Source organism: Belonocnema kinseyi, chromosome 3 (assembly GCF_010883055.1).
Source record: "Belonocnema kinseyi isolate 2016_QV_RU_SX_M_011 chromosome 3, B_treatae_v1, whole genome shotgun sequence".
NCBI lineage: Eukaryota > Metazoa > Arthropoda > Insecta > Hymenoptera > Cynipidae > Belonocnema > Belonocnema kinseyi.
In genome coordinates this window covers 113,309,621-113,328,029 of record NC_046659.1, presented here as the reverse complement: position 1 = coordinate 113,328,029, position 18,409 = coordinate 113,309,621, and the positions used below count along the sequence as shown (strand labels likewise).

The following is an 18,409-nucleotide window of genomic DNA, read 5'->3' as shown; positions in this document are numbered from 1 at the left end:
AAAAAAAAAACGAATTTTCAACGAAAAATTCATTTTCTACCAGTTAATTTTGTCAAATAATTTTAATTTTTACAGAAATAGTTCAATTGTTGAATTCTCAACCAAAAATTATTATTATAAATTATTATATTATTCATCTCGTTAGTTGATGATTAAACAATTCCATTTTTTATTGAAAATTGATAGTTTTTAGTTAGAAAATCCAAAAATTTAATATTTTTTGCAAAAATTTACGTTTTTTCGATTGAAAATTCGGGTTTTGTTTGTAGAATTTATGTTTGAAATTAATTTTTTTTCGAAAATTCGACCATTTCGGTAAAACTTCTTCATAGGTTGAAAAATTAACTTTTTGTTTAAAAATTCGCTGTTTTTTTAAATTAAATATATGGTTTAAAATATACTTTTTTGTTGAAAATTGAACTCTTTTGTAGAACTGGAATAGTTTAATTTTAAACAAAAATGATGAATTTTCAATCAGTTGAAAAAATAAGTTTAAAAAAAAACGAATGTAAACAAAATTTTTCCTTTTTCAAGCAACGTGATGAATCTTTAGCTGGAATAGGTAAATTTTCAACCAAAAAGATAATTTTCAGTTTAAAAATAGCAATTTGCAACAAAGAAAAATCTTATTTAAAAAAAATAGTTACATTTTCAAACGAGGTGAAGAATCAACAAAAGCAATTGATTTTCAACCATATATTTTCAATTAAAAAAATAAGAATTTTCAAGAAAAAAGAATAGTTTAAAAAAAAATAGCAATATTGGAAAACTTACATTTTACACAAGAAAGTTGAATTATTTACTAAAATTATGAATCTTCAACTATAATAAATGAATTTTCAACAAAAAACTATGTAATTTAAAATAAAATTAAAAATCTGCAACTAAAATTATTAATCTTCAACTGGAATAGTTTAATTTTAATCCAAAATGGAATAATTAGTTAGAAATATATAAATCAATAACAACAAAAACAACTAATTAAAAAAAAAATCTTTACATTTTCAAAAGACGTGAAAAATCTTCGAAATTTTAAAAAACTAGAATAGTTGAATTTGAAACAAAAAACATATATATAATTATTATATTGTCAGTTTAAAAAAATAACAATTTTCAACAAAAAAATTATAATTTTCAACAAACAAAATGTACATTTTCAAACAACGTGATGAATCTTCAATTATAATGGTGACATTTTTAACAAAAATAATGAATTTTTAACTATATACTGTCAGTTACAAGAAATAAAATTTTCATCAAAGAACTTATTCTTAAAAAATATTTACTTTTTTAAGCAAAATTCAAAATTATTTACTTAAAAAAAATTCCATTTAAAATTTTTATTTCTAAGCTTACATTTTTAATTTAAATAATTTTTAAATGCTTTCTTAAAGACTTGAACAAATAAAAATCAAATATGAAGGTGTGACTGAAAGTGTATAAACTATTTTTAACTTAAAAATAACTTTATAATAATATATTCGTAATTAAAGGATTTTTTCAAATTTAAAATGTTTCAGTCTAAAATATTCCATTTTAACCCATACAATTTGAAATTTTTTATTAAAAAAAAGATTAATTATTGAATATTCAGCATTATTTGAATTTTTATTTAAGACAAGTAAATTGAAACCAAATATTTAAAAGTAAAGAATCTTTAACAGAATTGTTTGACATAGTATTTGAAAAATGCTTAATTTGTAAGTGAAATTTTTTAATTTTCATACATAGTTTACAAACGAATATTTGTAAAAAAAAATTGAGTAATTTTAAAAGATATTTAAGAGTTTTAAAAAGATAAAAAAAATATGCAAATTTTAGAAAGTTTTCTTAAAATCTTCTAGAATCTTTTTTGAAAATTTTGTTAAGATCCTTTAAACACTTTTAAATATTCCCTTAAAATAATTTAAAAAATGAAAAATTGTTTTTAATTTTCAATTTGAACTTAAAATTACTCAAATTTCGCCTACAAATAATAAATGTCCAATTGTTATTTATACATCCAAATTGTAAAGAAATTGTCTAAAATTTGCAGGATTTTCTGAAAATTGTAGAAAAAATTCATTTCATTTTGACAGATATTTAGAAGTTCTGAAAAAATTTCGAAAATAATTTTAAATTTATAACAACTTCTAAACTATTTAAAAATAAAATAATTAAATTTCTAATTTAAGAAGTGTTCAATTAAAATTTTTTCAATTTTTTAATATTTGATGTTTCTAGCTTAAAATTCCTTAAAATTATGTAATTTTGAAAATTTTAAAGTTCATTAATTGATTTTTTAATTTAGATTTTCAACTATACATTATCTCTTTAAAAAATATAAATTCCCAAGAATTTTGAATTAATTAATTTTGAATTAAAAAACTTAATGTTCAACCAACGAGATGATTTTTCAATAATATAATTTCAGTTAAAAAAAAAAATTGTCAAGAGAAAAAAACAACTGATGATTTTTTAACTGGAATAATTGAAGTTTAAAAAAAAATCAATTTTCAACTATATATTATCAGTTAAAAAAATATTTAAAAAAAAACTAATTTTCCAAAAAAGTACATTTTCAAACAATGTGATGAATCTTCAAGTAGAATCGTTAGAACAATTTTTTAAAACAAATAATTATATTTTAAAATGATTTGGTTATTAAAAAAAAAAAATCAGTTATAATATTTTCATTCTTAAAATCATAAAATTTTTTTTCCAGATATTTTACTTTTGGCACTAAAAATACCTTAAAAAATAGTTACATTTTCAAACAACGTGAAAAATCTTCAACTAAAATGATACCTTTCAAACTGGAAAAGTTTAATTTTTAACAACAAAAAACATTTTTTTTTGAAAAATATTAAAATTCACAAAAAAAAAACACTAATTTTAACAATTTTATTTTTTTTACTTAATTTTTTCGACCTTCGCTTCTTACCAATTTTTGAAAAAAGATTGACTTTTTAATAAATGATGGCTTATTTTTCAGGAAAACATTTAAAGAATTAAAATATTATATCTAATGTTTTTAAAAATAAAAAACATTTGTTTTGTAAAAATATATTAAAATTCACAACAAAAAATAAAAAAACATTAATTTTAACTATGTTTTTTTGCAATTGAAGTTTTTCTGACCATCGCTTATTACCAATTTTTAAAAAAATATTGCATTTTAATAAATGACAGCTTATTTTTCTGGGAAAAATTTCTTTTATGAGAAAAAATTTTCTTAAACAAATAATTTTCAGAAGAAAAATTCGCTCAAGTTTAATTTCAACAGTTTTGTAAATAATTAAAGTATTAAAAAACTGAACAATATTTGATATGACCAAATAATTCGAGATCCGTTCAAAATTTGAGAATTTCCAGATTGTAACTTTTTTAATCTGAAAGTCTTGATAAGAATTAAAATTAATATATCATTTATTCCGATAATTTTATTTTTAAATAACAATTTTCATGTATTATCAATAGTATATTTTTAATTCAGAGTTTCAGATATTCCTTTATATTATTTTTTATGTTAAATTTGATAAATAAATGTATTAATATATTATTTCTATTAATTTTTTTAGCTATTAAAAAATGTAAACGTGCGTTTTACTATTTTTAACTTAAAAATAAATCCATAATAATATAGTCATAATTAAAGGTTTTTTATTAAATGTAAAATATTATGAGTCTAAATTATTTAATTTTTATCCCATTTAATTTGAGATTTCTTACTGTAGAAAAAGAATGAGTATTTAATATTTAACAATATTTCACAATATTTTCGAAGAACTTTGAATCTTTTAGCTTTACAATTTTAATTCTTCTATTTAAAAAGTGTTTAATTTATAAGTGAAATTGTTAAATTTCGACGCATAAATAACAATTGAACACTTATTATTTGTAGAAAAAATTTGAATAATTTTAAGAGATATGTAAAAGTTTTGAAAAGATTCAAAATTAATTAAAAACTTGAAAAAAATAAGAAAATTTTTATTCCTTTCGAGTCTTTCACAATTCTTAAAAAAGTTCTAAATTCTTTGTTTGAAATCTGAAAAAATCTAAATTTTATTTTAAATTCGGCTGTAAGTAATTCAAATTATTTCAAGTTCTAAATTTAATTCGAATTTTTTAAAACTTCTAAATATCTCTCAATATTACTCTAATATTTTTACAAATAATAAGTTTTCTATTGTTACATATAAATTTAAATTTTTTTTAATTTGCAGGATTTTCTAAAAGTTATAGAATAAATTCAATTAATTTTTGAAGTATATTTAAAAGTTCTGACAAAAAATTCAAAAATGATTTTGAATTTGGAAAAATTAAAACCACTTCTAGATTTCTCAATATTATGAAATAAATTTTTGAAGTTTTTGAAGGATCCTTAGACTATTTAAAATTAAAATAATTTAACTTCTAATTTAAAAAATTGTTTAATTTCTTACTTTAGCTTAAAATTACTTGAAAATATAATTTTGAAAATTTTTGAAGTTCATTGCTTGATTCTCTAATTTAGAGTATTGAAAATGTTAACGTGGCTTTATATTTTTGGAATTTAATCTGAATCTTTGAACTCTATAAAATATTATTTCGATTTTTTAAATTTCATTGGCCGTAAAAAATGTTTGCGAACCGAGAAAACACCTTGAAATGACCGGGAATTTTTTTTCGATTAAAACGGTTACCCTGAATAAGCCGCCATTGATTAAAATGCAATAATTTTCCAAAAATTAGTAAAAAGCGACGGTTAGAAAAACTTCAATTTAAAAAAAACATGGTTAAAATTAATGTTGTTTTTTTGTGAATTTTAATATTTTTTATAAAAACTAATGTTTTTTATTTTTAAAAACATCAGTTATAATGTTTTCATTCTTAAAATCATAGAAAAACTATTTTTTTCAGATATCTGACTTTTGGCACTAAAAATACCTTAAAATAAATATTTATTAGTTTTTTCTTAATCTTTTATTTTTTAACTAGAAATATATAGTTTAAAATTCATCTCTTTGGTTAAACATTAATTTTTTATTCTGAAAATTCATTTTTTTTAAATCAATTTATTTGTAGATTCTTCACGTTTTTTGAAAATGTAACTATTTTTTTTAAGTTAGTTTTAGTGTTAAAATTCAGATATCTGGAAAAAAAGGTTTTTCTATGATTTTAAGATTCAAAATATTATAACTAATGTTTTTAAAAATAAAAAACATTATTTGTTTTAAAAAATAATCAAATTCACAACAAAAAAGAAAAAAAAACATTAATTTTAATCACTTTTTTTGTTGCAATTGAAGTTTTTTTAACTGTCGCTTTTTATCAATTTTTGGAAAATAATTGCATTTTAATAAATGACGGTTTATTTTTACCGGGAAAACATTCTCGATAACCCTACATTTGCCATTATTTTAAATAACTAAATAATCTTAAAATATAATTATTTGTTTTTAAAATCAATGTTCTCAACAAAAAATTGTTCTAACGATTTAGAGCCATAGAAGAAGTCAACGAAAAATTTACTTTCAAAATTGTAAAACAAATTTGTTGATATTAATGGTTTTTTTTTGTGAATTTTAATATTTTTGATAAAAAAATGTTTTTTATTTGGAATGACATCAGTTGCAATATTTTTATTCTTAAAATCGTAGAAACATTATTTTTTTCAGTTATCTGACTTTGGCACAACTACCTTAAATTAGTTTGTTGCTGTTGTTGAAAATTTATATTTTTTTAACTGTCAATATTTAGATGAAATTCAACCTCCGAGTTGAAAATTTAACTATTCAAGTTAAAGAATCATCTTTTTTGTTTAAAATTAAACTATTCCAGATGAAGATTCATCAAGGTGTTTAAAAATGCAACTTTTTTCGTGTGTTGAAAATCGTTATTTTTTAACTGAAAATTCATCCTTTTTGGTTGAAAATTAAACTATTCCAGGTACAGATTATACACTTTATTTAAAAGTTTATTAAGTGAATTGAAAAAGAAAATAAATTTTTCTGAATTAGTTTTTTCTGAAAATGTTTTTTTTTTACTGAAAATATATAGTTGAAAAATCATCTCTTCGGTTAAGCATTAATTTTTTAAACCAAAAATTCATCATTTTTTGTTAAAAATTAAACTATTCCAGTTGAAGATTTATCATTTTAGTTCCAAGATTCTTAACGTTGTTTTAAAAAGGAAACATTTTTTAAATTAGTTTTTTTTAACTTACAATATATAGTTGAAAATTCAGCTCTTTTGTGGAACATTAATTATTTCAACTGAAAATTAATTTGTTGGTTGAAAACTTATTGTTTCTAATTAAAGATTCAAATAGTTCATCCTCTTTGTTTAAAATTTAACTATTCGAGATAAAAATTCATTAGATTAGTTGAAGATTCACCGCTTACTTTGAAAATGTAACTATTTCTTCGTGAAAATTAGTTGCTTTTTTTTCTCTTGAAAATTCTTATTTTTTACTTGAAAATATATGATTGTAAACAGCAGAGTTGCAGATAATGTTTTCCCGGAAAAGAATAAGCCATCATTCATTAAAATGCAATCATTTTGGAAAAATTGGTAAAAACCGACGGCCAGAAAAACAATTGCAAAAAAAAACATGGTTAAAATTAATTTTTGTTTTTAATTTTAATATTTTTGACAAAAAACTTAAACTCAAATGGTTGAATTTAAAAATAAAAATGATGAATTTTCCAACGAAAATTAATCTTTCGCTGAAATAAACTCTTGGGGATGTAAGGAGTACAACTAGCACAAAAAAGTATGTGAATTTGTTAATTACTCATTAGTTATAAACAAATAAAACTCGAAAATCTCGTTTTTTTAACACTAAATCCGGCTGTGTCTAAACTACAACTTTTCAATGAGCATAATGTGATTATGTGATTTTTGGGGTCGCTGATTACGATTCTGATGTCAAAATTAAAAAATTAAAAATGGCGACCCCAAAAACCCCCTTAGAAGACATTTTATGCCAATTTAAAAAAAAACATGAAATTTAGCCTAATACAGTCGTTATATTGTTTCCGACTTTTTGAATTTTACCATTCTGACGTCAGAATCGAAATCAGGAACCCTAAAAACCCCCCTAGAAACATTTTAGGCCAATATAAAAAAAACATGAAATTTAGCCAAATACATTCGCCATATTGGATCTGCTATTTTGAATTTCACAATTTTAAGGTCAGAATCGGAATCAGTGCCCCCCCCCCCAGAAGACGTTTAAGAACCGTATAAAAAATTTCATTTAGCTAAATACAGTCGCCATATTGTATCCTCCACTTTGAATTTTACCATTCTGACGTCAGAATCAGCAACCCCAAAAACCCCCCAATAGGAGGTTTTAGGCCAATATAAAAGAAACATGAAATTCATTCAAATACATTCGCCATTTTGAATTTCACAATTCTAATGTCAGAATTGGAATCAGCGACCCCTCCCCTCTTAGAATACGTTTAAGAACAGTATAAAAAAATGAAATTTAGCTCAATACAATCGCTATATTGGAGCTGCCATTTTGAATGTCACAATTATGATATCAGAATCAGCGACCCCGAAAAGAGGTTTTGGGCCAATAAAGTCGCTATATTTTATCGGTCATTGTGAATTTCACCATTCTGACGTCAGAATCGGAATCAGCGACCCCAAATCTCCCCAGAAGAGGTTTTAGGCCAATATAAAAAAACATGAAATTTAGCCAAATACATTCGCCATTTTAAATGTCACAATTCTAATGTCAGAATCAGAATCAGCGACCCCCCCCCCCCCTGAATACGTTTAAGAACAGTATTAAAAAATGAAATTTAGCTCAATACAGTCGCTATATTGGAGCTGCCATTTTGAATTTTACAATTCTCACGTCAGAATTGGATCAGCGACCCCGAAAGCCTATATAAAGCTAAAAATAACAATATAATGAATGAAAAAAAATCGCGTCTCAAAGGGTTAAAAAGGCATAAATTATTGTTTTAGACGATGCAAAAAAGCAAATCATCTTCCCTACGAATGTGCGGATGTTTTCGAAGCAAAAAATGCGAGATTATATCTCGAAGAAAAAATGACAAAAGCACTTGTGAGAACTTGCTACAGTTGCAAGAAAGAGTTTGTCAAAGAAACAGGGTGCAATCGTATGAGCTGTTTTTGCGGAGCAGTCATGTGTTATCTTTGTGATAAAGCAGTGCCAGCAAACGATTACACGCATTTTAATGGACAAGGTTCAAGCCGCTTCGATCTGTAAGTTATAAACTTTATTTTTTCAAATTTAGAGGGTGTCGACTTGGCCGGGAAACCGGGGATTTAATTAAAAACCCGGGAATTTATTTCTGACTGCAGAAAAATTAAAGTTTTCATTATTTACAAGTTGGTTTCCAATTTACTCTAATTAAATCATAATTTATTATTCAATGTTTATTATTTTCCATTATTAGGGAAATCTCTCTGCTTGAAAATATATATTTTTTGGTTGAAATATATTTCGGGAAAAGTATCTTTTTACTGTGAAAAAAGGTATATTGAAATATTAATTTTTTGTCCCCGAAAACCTAGAAAAATCCTGGAATTTCTTTTTGCAGAAACGCTAGACACCCTGATGTAACAGGGTAATTTTAAAATCTTTCGCTTTTAAAATTATCCATCTTAGAATTTTAATTTTCAAGCGTACATTTTAGTTTTTAAAAATTTCAAAAATTCTGTTTTAACAATTAATAAGAATTAAAATTTAGAAGAGTTTAAATTCGAAGATTTTTGATTTAAAAAAAAAATTATTTGATTGAATATGAATTAATGATTCTTAAAATTTAATTGTACTTTAACATTTAAAAAGAAAATAATTATTGATTTTAAAAGACGATTCGGAATCAGTTCAAAATTTGAGAATTTCTAGATTTTAACGTTAAAAATTAAACTTTAAAATAACCTCAAAGTAATCTATTTATAATCAAAGGCTTTTATTAAATTAAAAATATTTTTTCAGTCTGAAATATTCCATTTTTAAACCGTTTAAACTGAAATTTGTGAACGATGAAAAAGAACAATTACTTAATATTTAGAAATATCTGATTTCACTTAAAATAATAATTTTTAAAGTAATTAAAAATTGAATATTTAAATAAATATTTAAATATTCAAAATGTTACAATTTTAATTGTTCTACTAAAAAATAATTTAATTTGTCATTTAAATTATTAAATTTTGATCAATAAGAATTGAACACTTATTATTCTCAGAAAAAAGGGAGTAAGTTAAAAAAATATTTAGAAGTTTTGAAAAAATTCAAAATTAATTGAAAATTTGAAATGTTTTCGAAAAAACAGTCATCAAGTTTGTAGCCTATTTTCAATTTTGTCACCTTTTGCCAATTTTCAAACATAATCTTACATTTAAAATTTTAAAAGATGAATATTTTTTATCCAAAAATACAGGTGTTCCAAAAATGAGTTGAAATTTTGATAAAAAATATTACTTTTTAAGAAAACAGTTAAATTTATATTAATTCTAAAATAAAAATAAATTTTTTTTCCTTCAAATAAAAATAATTAGCTTTCAATAAAAAAGAATCATTTTTGAACCAAAAAAGATGAATTTTCAACAAAAAAAAATGAATTTTCAATTTCAAAAAATGAATTTTCCACCAAAAAATATATATTTTCGACCAAAAACGATTACTTTTTAACAAAAGACTTTAATTTTCAACAAAGTAATATAATCTTTAACTAAATAGTAGATTTTGTAACCAAAATTAGAATTTTGTACAAAAAAATGATTCATTAAAAATTCCACTCCTTGGTTGAAAGTTAAACGAATTTTTTTGAATTTCTTTTTTTTTCGTTGAAGATTCATAATTTTAGTTGAAAAGTCTTTTTTTTTTTTGGTTGAAAAATAAAATTAGAAATTCTTTTTGTTGTAAAAAAGTTTTTTTTTTAGCTACAAATTTAAATATTTCGTTAAAAAAAAGTCAACTGATTAATTGTAAATAAACTTTTTTATTATTTCATGTTATTGTTTTTAAAATTTAATTGCTTTATAGAAAATTAGGCTTTTTGGCTAGAAAATTCAACAAATTGGTATAAAATGAAACTGGTTTGTAGAAAATTATTTTTTGTTATGTTTTTTTAATTGAAAATTTATCTTCTCCATTTTTTGTTTAAAATTCTACTTTTTTGGTTAAAAAATTATGTTTTTTGTTGAAAATTCGTATTTTTTTGGTAGAAAATCAATTTTTGTTGAAAAAATCAAGTCATCTTTTAAATATATATTTTTTGGTCAAATCGATCTTTTTTTTTTATTTATAATTAAAATTTTGTTGTTGAAAAATGGTAGAAACTTCATCTCTTTTTAGTTAAAAATGCAACTTCTTAATTGAAGATTTATCTATTTTGGTTTAGGATTAAACTATTTTGTTGAAAATTAACAAATTTGGTATAAAATTCAACTACTTGGTACAGAAATTCAACTTTTTTCTAGAAAATTCGTTTTTATTGTTGTTATTTTAATTGAAAATTAATTTTTTTGGTTAAAAATTGAACTTTTATTCAAAATTTTTTTATAATTTTTTATTTCGAAAAATTAATTTGAAGAGAGTATTTAAAAAGATTTACAAAATTAATAAAAATTAAGTTGGAGTATTGTAAGTAAATTTTTTCGATTTCGCAGGATTTTAAACAAATTTGTATGAAAAATTTGAATAATTTTAAAAGATGTTTCGAAGTTCTGAAAAAAATTTTAAATAATTAAATATTTGAAAAAATGTCAAACAACTTGTAAATGTTTTAAAATTTTGAAGTAAAATTTTGAAGCATTTTAAGGATTTTCAAATTATTTAAAATAAGATTATAATTATTTAATAATTATTAAATTTAATATTTTGAAATATTTGACTGTTAATTTCATACGAGTAAATTAAAGCCAAATATTTAAAAGTAAACAATTTGAAACTAAATTGTTTGCCATAGAAAGCTTTGAATTGTTAAAATTTCGAAAAGTTATTAAACTTTAAACATTAACCTTTTCATTGTTCTATTAAAAAATGTTTAATTTGTAAGGGATTTTTTGTAATTTTTACAAAGAAATAATAATTTAACACTTATTATTTGTAGAAAAAATTTGTGTAATTTTAAGAAATATTTAGAAGTTTTGAAAAAATTCAAAATTAATTTACAACTTGATGTAATGTCAAGTAATTTAAACAAAGTGTGTGAAATTTTTTGTCAGAATTTCTAAACAAATTTTAAAAGGCTTATAATGTATCCTACAATTTTTAGAACATCCTGAAAATTAAAAAAAAACTTTTCTTATTCCTTAAAATTTATCAGGCTTTTTTTTTGATAATTCTGGAAATCTCTTAAAATCTTTTTAAATATTCTGTTAAAATAATTTTTCAAAATTAAAAATCATTTTCAATTTTTCTAGAATTATTAAGAAAATATTTTTGTTTTTGCATCGAAATTTCGGTACGAATACTCGAATTTTATCGGTACACACTTTTCTTTTAAATTACTTGATATAATTTCAAGTTATAAATTAATTTTGCATCTTTTTCAAACTTCTAAATATCTCTTAAAATTCGCATGATTTTCTAGAAGTTGTCGGACAAATTCAATTAATTTTAAAAGTTATGTAGAAGTTCCGAAAAACTTAAAAAAATTATTTTAAATTTGAAAAATGTTAAAATAACTTCTAGATTTCTCACGATCTTGAAATAAAATTTTTAAGCTTATCAAGGATGCTTAAACTATTTAAAATAAAAATAATTTAATTTCTAATTTAAGAACTTTTCAGCTAAAAAAAAATTAAATTTTTAATGTTTCTAGTCTAAATTAACGTAATAATATAATTTAATTAATATTATATGATTAATATTATTATATCATCAATATGAATTATATTAATAATAACATAATAATATAATTTTATAATTTTAAAAGCTTAAAATTCTAGAGTTTCACTCTGAATGCTTTAATTTGTTTATTTTTTATTACTTCAAATGGAAAAATGTTTAGAATAGAGTTAGAATTAAAAAATTTTATTGACCCGGGAAAATGTTTGTGAACCGGGGAAAAACCGGGAAATAGCCGGGAATTTTTTTTTTTTTTTTTTGATTAAAACGGTCACCCTGTTTTAAGCTTAGATTTTTAAAAAGAATTTTAAAATACTGTTGAAAATGATGATATTTTGTTGAAAATATACTTTGCTTTTATTGAATATTGACAGTATAAAAATAACTTTTTTATGAAAATGCAACTTTTTCCCCAAAAATTCGTCTTCCTGGATAAAAAATTTAAATTTTTCCCTAGAAAATTATTTCCTCTTTGAAAATTCATTTCTTAATAAATATTTTTTAATTGATAATTTAACCACTTGGGTGAAAATTTAACTGCATTGTTCAAAAATTAATTTTTTTGATTGAAGGCTTATGTTTTTGATTGAAAATTTAAATCTTTAGTCGAAAAGTCTCTTTTTGGCTTACAATTAATTTTTTAACTGAGAATGTAAATTTTCCATTTTTTATTTGATTTTTTTTTAGTTAAAAATTCTCTTTTTTTAGTACAAAAAATATAATTTTCTTGCTTTTGAAATTTAATTCTTTTTTTTTTTTGTAAAAATGCATCAGTTTTGTAGAGAAAATTTGTCTTTGGTTAAAATTTATATTTTGTTTAAATTTATTTTTATTTTTTTGAATTAAAATATAAAATATAACACTTTTTTTTTACTTGGAATTTAGCCTTTTTATTTAAAAATTCAACTACGATGTTCTAAAATTAATTGATTTGTTGAAAATTCAAGTAAATTTGGTAAAAATTCATCTTTTATAGTAGAAAAGTCATTTTTTAAGGATGGCCGCTGAAATTTTATAAATCTTCAGAATAAAATTTTTTCCAAATATGATTTTAAAAGTTCTTTTTAATGAAGTAGTTTAATTATATTTTTCAATTCTAATATTATTCAGCTCAAAATATGTAACTCGAAAATCTTTTTCTTTGCAAATTTTCCGGTTAAGATTTTCATTTTTAAGTGCACGTTTTTAATTCAAGAAATTTTAAAATGCAAGTCCTGAAGAATTAAACTGATAAAAAGTAAAAGCATTTGCAGTTGTATATTTTTTATAAAAGCAAAAAGTGAACAATAATTCATTTCGTTATTTAAGCCTTTAATTAAATAAAAAATATTTTTTCAGGCCAAAATATTATATTTTTAACCCATTTAGTTTTTTAATTAAGACATCGGATAATTATTTAACAAACAATTCTTTGAATCGTTAAAATTTTTAAGAGCTCTTAAACTCTGAATGTTACAATTTTAATTGGGTTTAAAAAATATATTTTGAAGTAAAAGGGTTGAATTTTGATGTATAAATAACAATTAATAACTTGTTATTTGTCGAAAAAATTTGAGTATATTTAAGAAATATTTAGAAATTCTGAAAAGATTCAAAATTGCTTTAAAACATTAAACATTATTTCAAATAATTTAAATGGATTGTATATATGCACCAGAATTCGGCTCTTCGATTTATTTTAAAAGATATTTAGAATTTCGGAAAAATTTTCAAAATTAATTTTAAATTTCAAAAAAAATTTTTTACTTCTAGGTTTCTCAAGAATTTAAAATAAAATTTTAAAGCTTTTCAAGGATATTTAAACTATTTAAGATAAAAAATAATTTAACTCCTAATTTAAAAACTGTTCAGTTTAGAAAAATTGATTTTTCAATCTTTAATTTTTCCAGCTTGAAATTGCTTAAAATAGTTTTAAAATTGAATTACAAATAATTTATAAAAGTAAAAAAAAATTCTAAATTTTGCACTTTATCTGCATTTTATTTTTAAAAATTCAGCAGTTTTATTTTGATTGTTTTAGTTTGCAGTTTATTTTTTACGATACCAAATGATCAACTATTTAGTTTTAAAGTTCGGATTTTTTCATTCTTTTGACCGTGAAAAATGTTTGCGGGCCTGGAATTTTTTGCTTTTATTGAAACCCTGTTTTTTGTTTCAAAATAAATAAATTTTAAAATTTTAAATTTGTATCTGAAATAGCAATAACTAGGGAAAAAAATTCTGGAAACTAAAAATTACGTAAATTAAATGAGAGAATAAAATTTATTGAATTTGTTATTGAAAAAATCCAGGTGTCCCTTGTACGTCGATGATGCTCGCCAGGAAGCCGAGGCAGTGATAGAAGTGGCGAAAATAACAAAACGGGAATTGGAAAAGAAAATTCCGGATCTGAATTTGGATCTTAACCAATTGCTGCCAATTTTACCGCCAAAGACGTCTGGACCCCACGAACAAGTCCCGAATTCTAATCAAATTCCGGTGAGTATTTTTTTAATTTAATCATAATCAGAGTGTCTACCTGGCCAGGAATTTTTTTCACCGGAAGTTCGGAAAAAAATGTATATAGTGAAGTATAATTATGACTTGAAATAGTTGATTTTCCGAAAAAATTACAATTTTTAGTGTGAACGGGAAATTTTGGAAATGATTTATAATTCTGATTTGAAAACGGATTTTTAAATTAATTTTTTGAGTTGGGTCAAGGGAATTTTCCAAAACAATTATAATTCCGACTTGAGGATCATATTTTGTAAGAAAATTAACATTTCGACTTGGAACGGGGAATTTTCTAAGATTTATAATTTTCATTTGGGAAAGGTTTTTTTTTTCATTTGATAATTTTCTGAAATTTTCTGAAGCAATTACATATATTTCTAAATTGAATTAGAGAATTTTGAAGAAAAAAAAAGTATATTATTTAGATCTGGAACAGTGAATTTTCCAAAATAATTACAATTTTAACTTGAAACGGGGAATTTTTAAAAACATTTATTTTTTCGGTTTTGACTATTGAATTTTTAGAAAAAAATGATAATTTTGATTTTATTTCGTGGTTGGTGAAAGTTTATCTTTCTTAGTTGAAAATTGGATTTTTGAGTTAAATATTAATCTTTTTTATTAAAATTTCCACTATGTGATAAAAAATGAATGTACTTTGTTGAAAATTGAACAGTTTGGTTGAAAAGGTATCCTTTTTGATTGAAAAGTGAAATTTTTTGTTCAAAGTTTGTCTTCTTGTTTGAGGATTCAACTATTTTGTTGAAAATTCGTATTTTGTTTTTTTGAAAATTAATTTTTTAACTGAGAATTAAATTATTACATTTTTAAATGAAAATTTATCAATTTAGTTGAAAATACAAATATTTAGTTGAAAATTAGGGTTTTTTGCTAAAAAAAAATTACTGTTTTTAATTGGAAATGTAACTATTTCATTTTTGGCGAAAGTTTGTTTTTCTTAGTTGAAAATTTATTTTTTTTTTTGTTGAAAATTCGACATTTTGACTAGAAAATTAATCTTCTTGCTTAAAAATTTCACTATGTGAATACAATTTAATTTACTTTGTTAAAAATGAAACTATTTTGGTAAAAAGTTATCCTTTTTGGTTGAAAAGTCCAATTTTTGGTTCCGAATTGTTCTTTTTGGTTGAGGATTCAACTGATTGGTTAAAAATCCGTTTTTTTAGTTGAAAATTCATTTTTTCCATTCAGAATTTTGTTTTTTTTTTGTTATTGAAAATTAATTTTTTAACTGTGAATTAAATTATTCCATTTTTTACTGCAAATTTCTCTTTTTTAGTTAAATTATCCCATCTATGATTGTAAACTTATCTTTTTTATTTTGAAAATCCATCTTTTTCATTAAAAATGATTTTTTTATTATTGAAAATTAATGTTTTAACTGAGAATTAAATTATATTTAATTTATATTTTTTACTTGAAAATTCAACTGTTTGGTTGAAAGCTAAACTGTTTTATTAAAAATTTATTTTTCTGTTAAGAGGTTCTTAATTTTAGTTGAAAATAAGATTATTTTTTTGCCAATTGAAAATTTATATTTTTTGGTTTAATAATTTGACTATTGCATTGAAAATTAATTTAATTTATTCAAAATTCTTGTGATGTAGTAGAAAATTAATCACCTTGCTTGAAAATTCCACTGTGTGATTTAAAAAAAATGTACTTTGTTAAAAATTAAACAATTTTGGTAAAAAGCTATCCTTTTTGGTTGAAAAGTCAATTTTTTGTTCAGAATTTGTCTTTGGTTGAGGATTCAACTATTTTCTTGAAAACTATTTATTAAAAATTAATTTTTCAACTAAGAATAAAACTACTCCATTTTTCATTGCAAATTTATTATTTTTTTTTTTAGTTGAAAGTTCAACTATTTGGTTGGAAAATCTTTTTTTTTTACTTCGAACAGAGAAATTTTCTAATAAAAAATGTACAATTCTGACTTAAAAGAGAAAATTTTCCAAAAAAATTATTATTCTGTACTAGAATCAAAAAGAATTATAAAAAAAAATAAATCATTTAATAATTCTGACTTGAAAAAAGGAATTTTTGAACAAAATTATAGTTACTAGACCGGAAAAATGAAAAAAAAAAATCGAGAAAAAACCGGGAAATGGCCGGTAATTCAAAATCGCCCGTCTGGTAGAGACACTCTTAATTATTCGAATTGTTTGAAAAAAATTTTTTTAACAAATTCCTTCCTTTCAGGAACACGCAAGAAGAGTGGCAAAAGCCATTCCACCCTAAATAAACAGTGTATTAATTTTAATATTCGATTAATTATTATTAAATATAATTAATAATTAATAATCTTTCTTTATTATTAAACTTTTGCTTAAATTTTAAGCACAGAATGGTATTATTAGTTTCTAATATGATGTTTCGTTTAAAAAATATATCTAATTTTATAATAACTAGATATTGTGAGACAGATTTAAGATTATTTTGTTCTACGTCAATGTGATTGAGACGTAGTGTGAAGGTTCAAATTTAAACTTTCTATATTTCGTTCCTAGTTCCGTAAAAGTAGACTTTAAATCGTTTTTGTGTCCTTCGAATCATTTATGTTTAATCTGCATCATTCGCCGTAATTCAGATAAATTATATTTACGTTGAAAGAGGGACTTTTCCGGGTAGTTATAAGACTTTAGGATACTCGAAACTTGATAATATTGTTACTTTTCTACTGCTGTGAATAGTTTGAATAAAAGTCTTTTCTAGAAAACAATTTTATTTATTCGAATTTAATTTATTTTCTTTTTTTCAATTACTTTTTTGTAGATTACTTTATTTTTAGGAGTTTTTAAAAATAAGAGAAAGGGGCAGAGTCCGTACCGTTTTTTTTCTAATATTCTTTTATCCGACTTAAATTTGAAAATTCCCTTAAAATATCTTAAATCGTTTATTTAGAAAATTTTGATTCATTTTTTAAACCCTTTTTGGCATGGTGGGAATACCATATTCCCACCTTTTTTCATATTTCATTTTTTTTTAATTTCATGCTCGCAGGATGATAGAAAATTGAAATTTTTGTGCGAAGGGTCTAAATTTTTTAAATAATTTGTTAATACTTATAAACAAAGATGAAAAAATCCTTTTTTGTTGAAAAAATTCATTATTGAAAAAACTTTCCAATTATATCCTTATGAAAATGGGTTCTTCAGGGTTTTTGGGGTCGCTAAATACGAATCTGGACTTAGATTTTGAAAATTCAAAATGGCGGATCCAATATGGCTGCCGAAATTGGGAATATTTTTTTCTGATATTGGTATACAGAGGTTTTCGGGGTCACTGATCACGAATCTGAATTTAGATTTTGAAAATTCAGAAAATTGGTACTAATCCATGTTTTAGGTGAGTAGGTCTATAATGTCTATATTTTTTCAAACCGCAATATTCTAAATATGTGTCATTTTTAATACAGATTCAAGATCAGCGACCCCCTGCCTGTGCCAACTTTCAAAAAAAAAATTTTTAATATTTTGAATTTTGGCCTGCCGTTTTGAATGTTCAAAATTTAAGTTCAGATTCGTGATCAGAGATTCCAAAAACCCCTGTACACCAATTTTCAAAAAAAAAAAATCCAAATTTTTGCTGCCATATTGGATCCGCCATTTTGAATTTTAAAAATCTGAGTTTGGCTTCGTGAATAGCGACTCCAAAAATCCCCTGTATACCAATTCTAAAAAAAATCAAGAAATATTCCAAATTTAAGTCGCCATATTTGATCCACCATTTTGAATTTTCTAAATCTGAGTTCAGATTCGTGATCAGTGATCCCAAAAACCCCCGTATACCAATTATCAGAAAAAATAAAAAAATATGCCAAATGTTAGCCGCCATATTGGGCCCACCATTTTGAATTTTCATAATCTGAGTTCAGATTCGTAATCAGCGACCCTAAAAACCCCTGTGTACCAATTTTCATGAAAACTCATTTCCCTGAAAAATGTATGCCGGAAAGGGTTAATGAATCCCAGTCACCTTTTTCTCCAATTTTGGGGTTCCTCATCTTTTGTCACCTTTGTTAAGTTGAAAAAGTACAATTTTATTCAAAATTAGAACTTGCGCACCAAACACAGTTTTTAT

The 18,409-nt window shown here is 22.6% G+C and overlaps 1 protein-coding gene across 1 annotated transcript in view; it reads left to right on the top strand.

Moving 5' to 3' along the window:
• LOC117169156 (E3 ubiquitin-protein ligase RNF216-like) overlaps nucleotides 1-17,038 on the top strand; it is a 36,403-nt gene extending 19,365 nt beyond the window's left edge. The window contains exons 4-6 of the mRNA XM_033355370.1: nucleotides 7,948-8,208; nucleotides 14,101-14,287; nucleotides 16,529-17,038. Coding sequence (XP_033211261.1) covers nucleotides 7,948-8,208; nucleotides 14,101-14,287; nucleotides 16,529-16,567 — 487 coding nt within the window. The 3' untranslated portion in view covers nucleotides 16,568-17,038. The remainder of the gene's footprint in view (nucleotides 1-7,947; nucleotides 8,209-14,100; nucleotides 14,288-16,528) is intronic.
• Nucleotides 17,039-18,409: the final 1,371 nt, after the last annotated feature.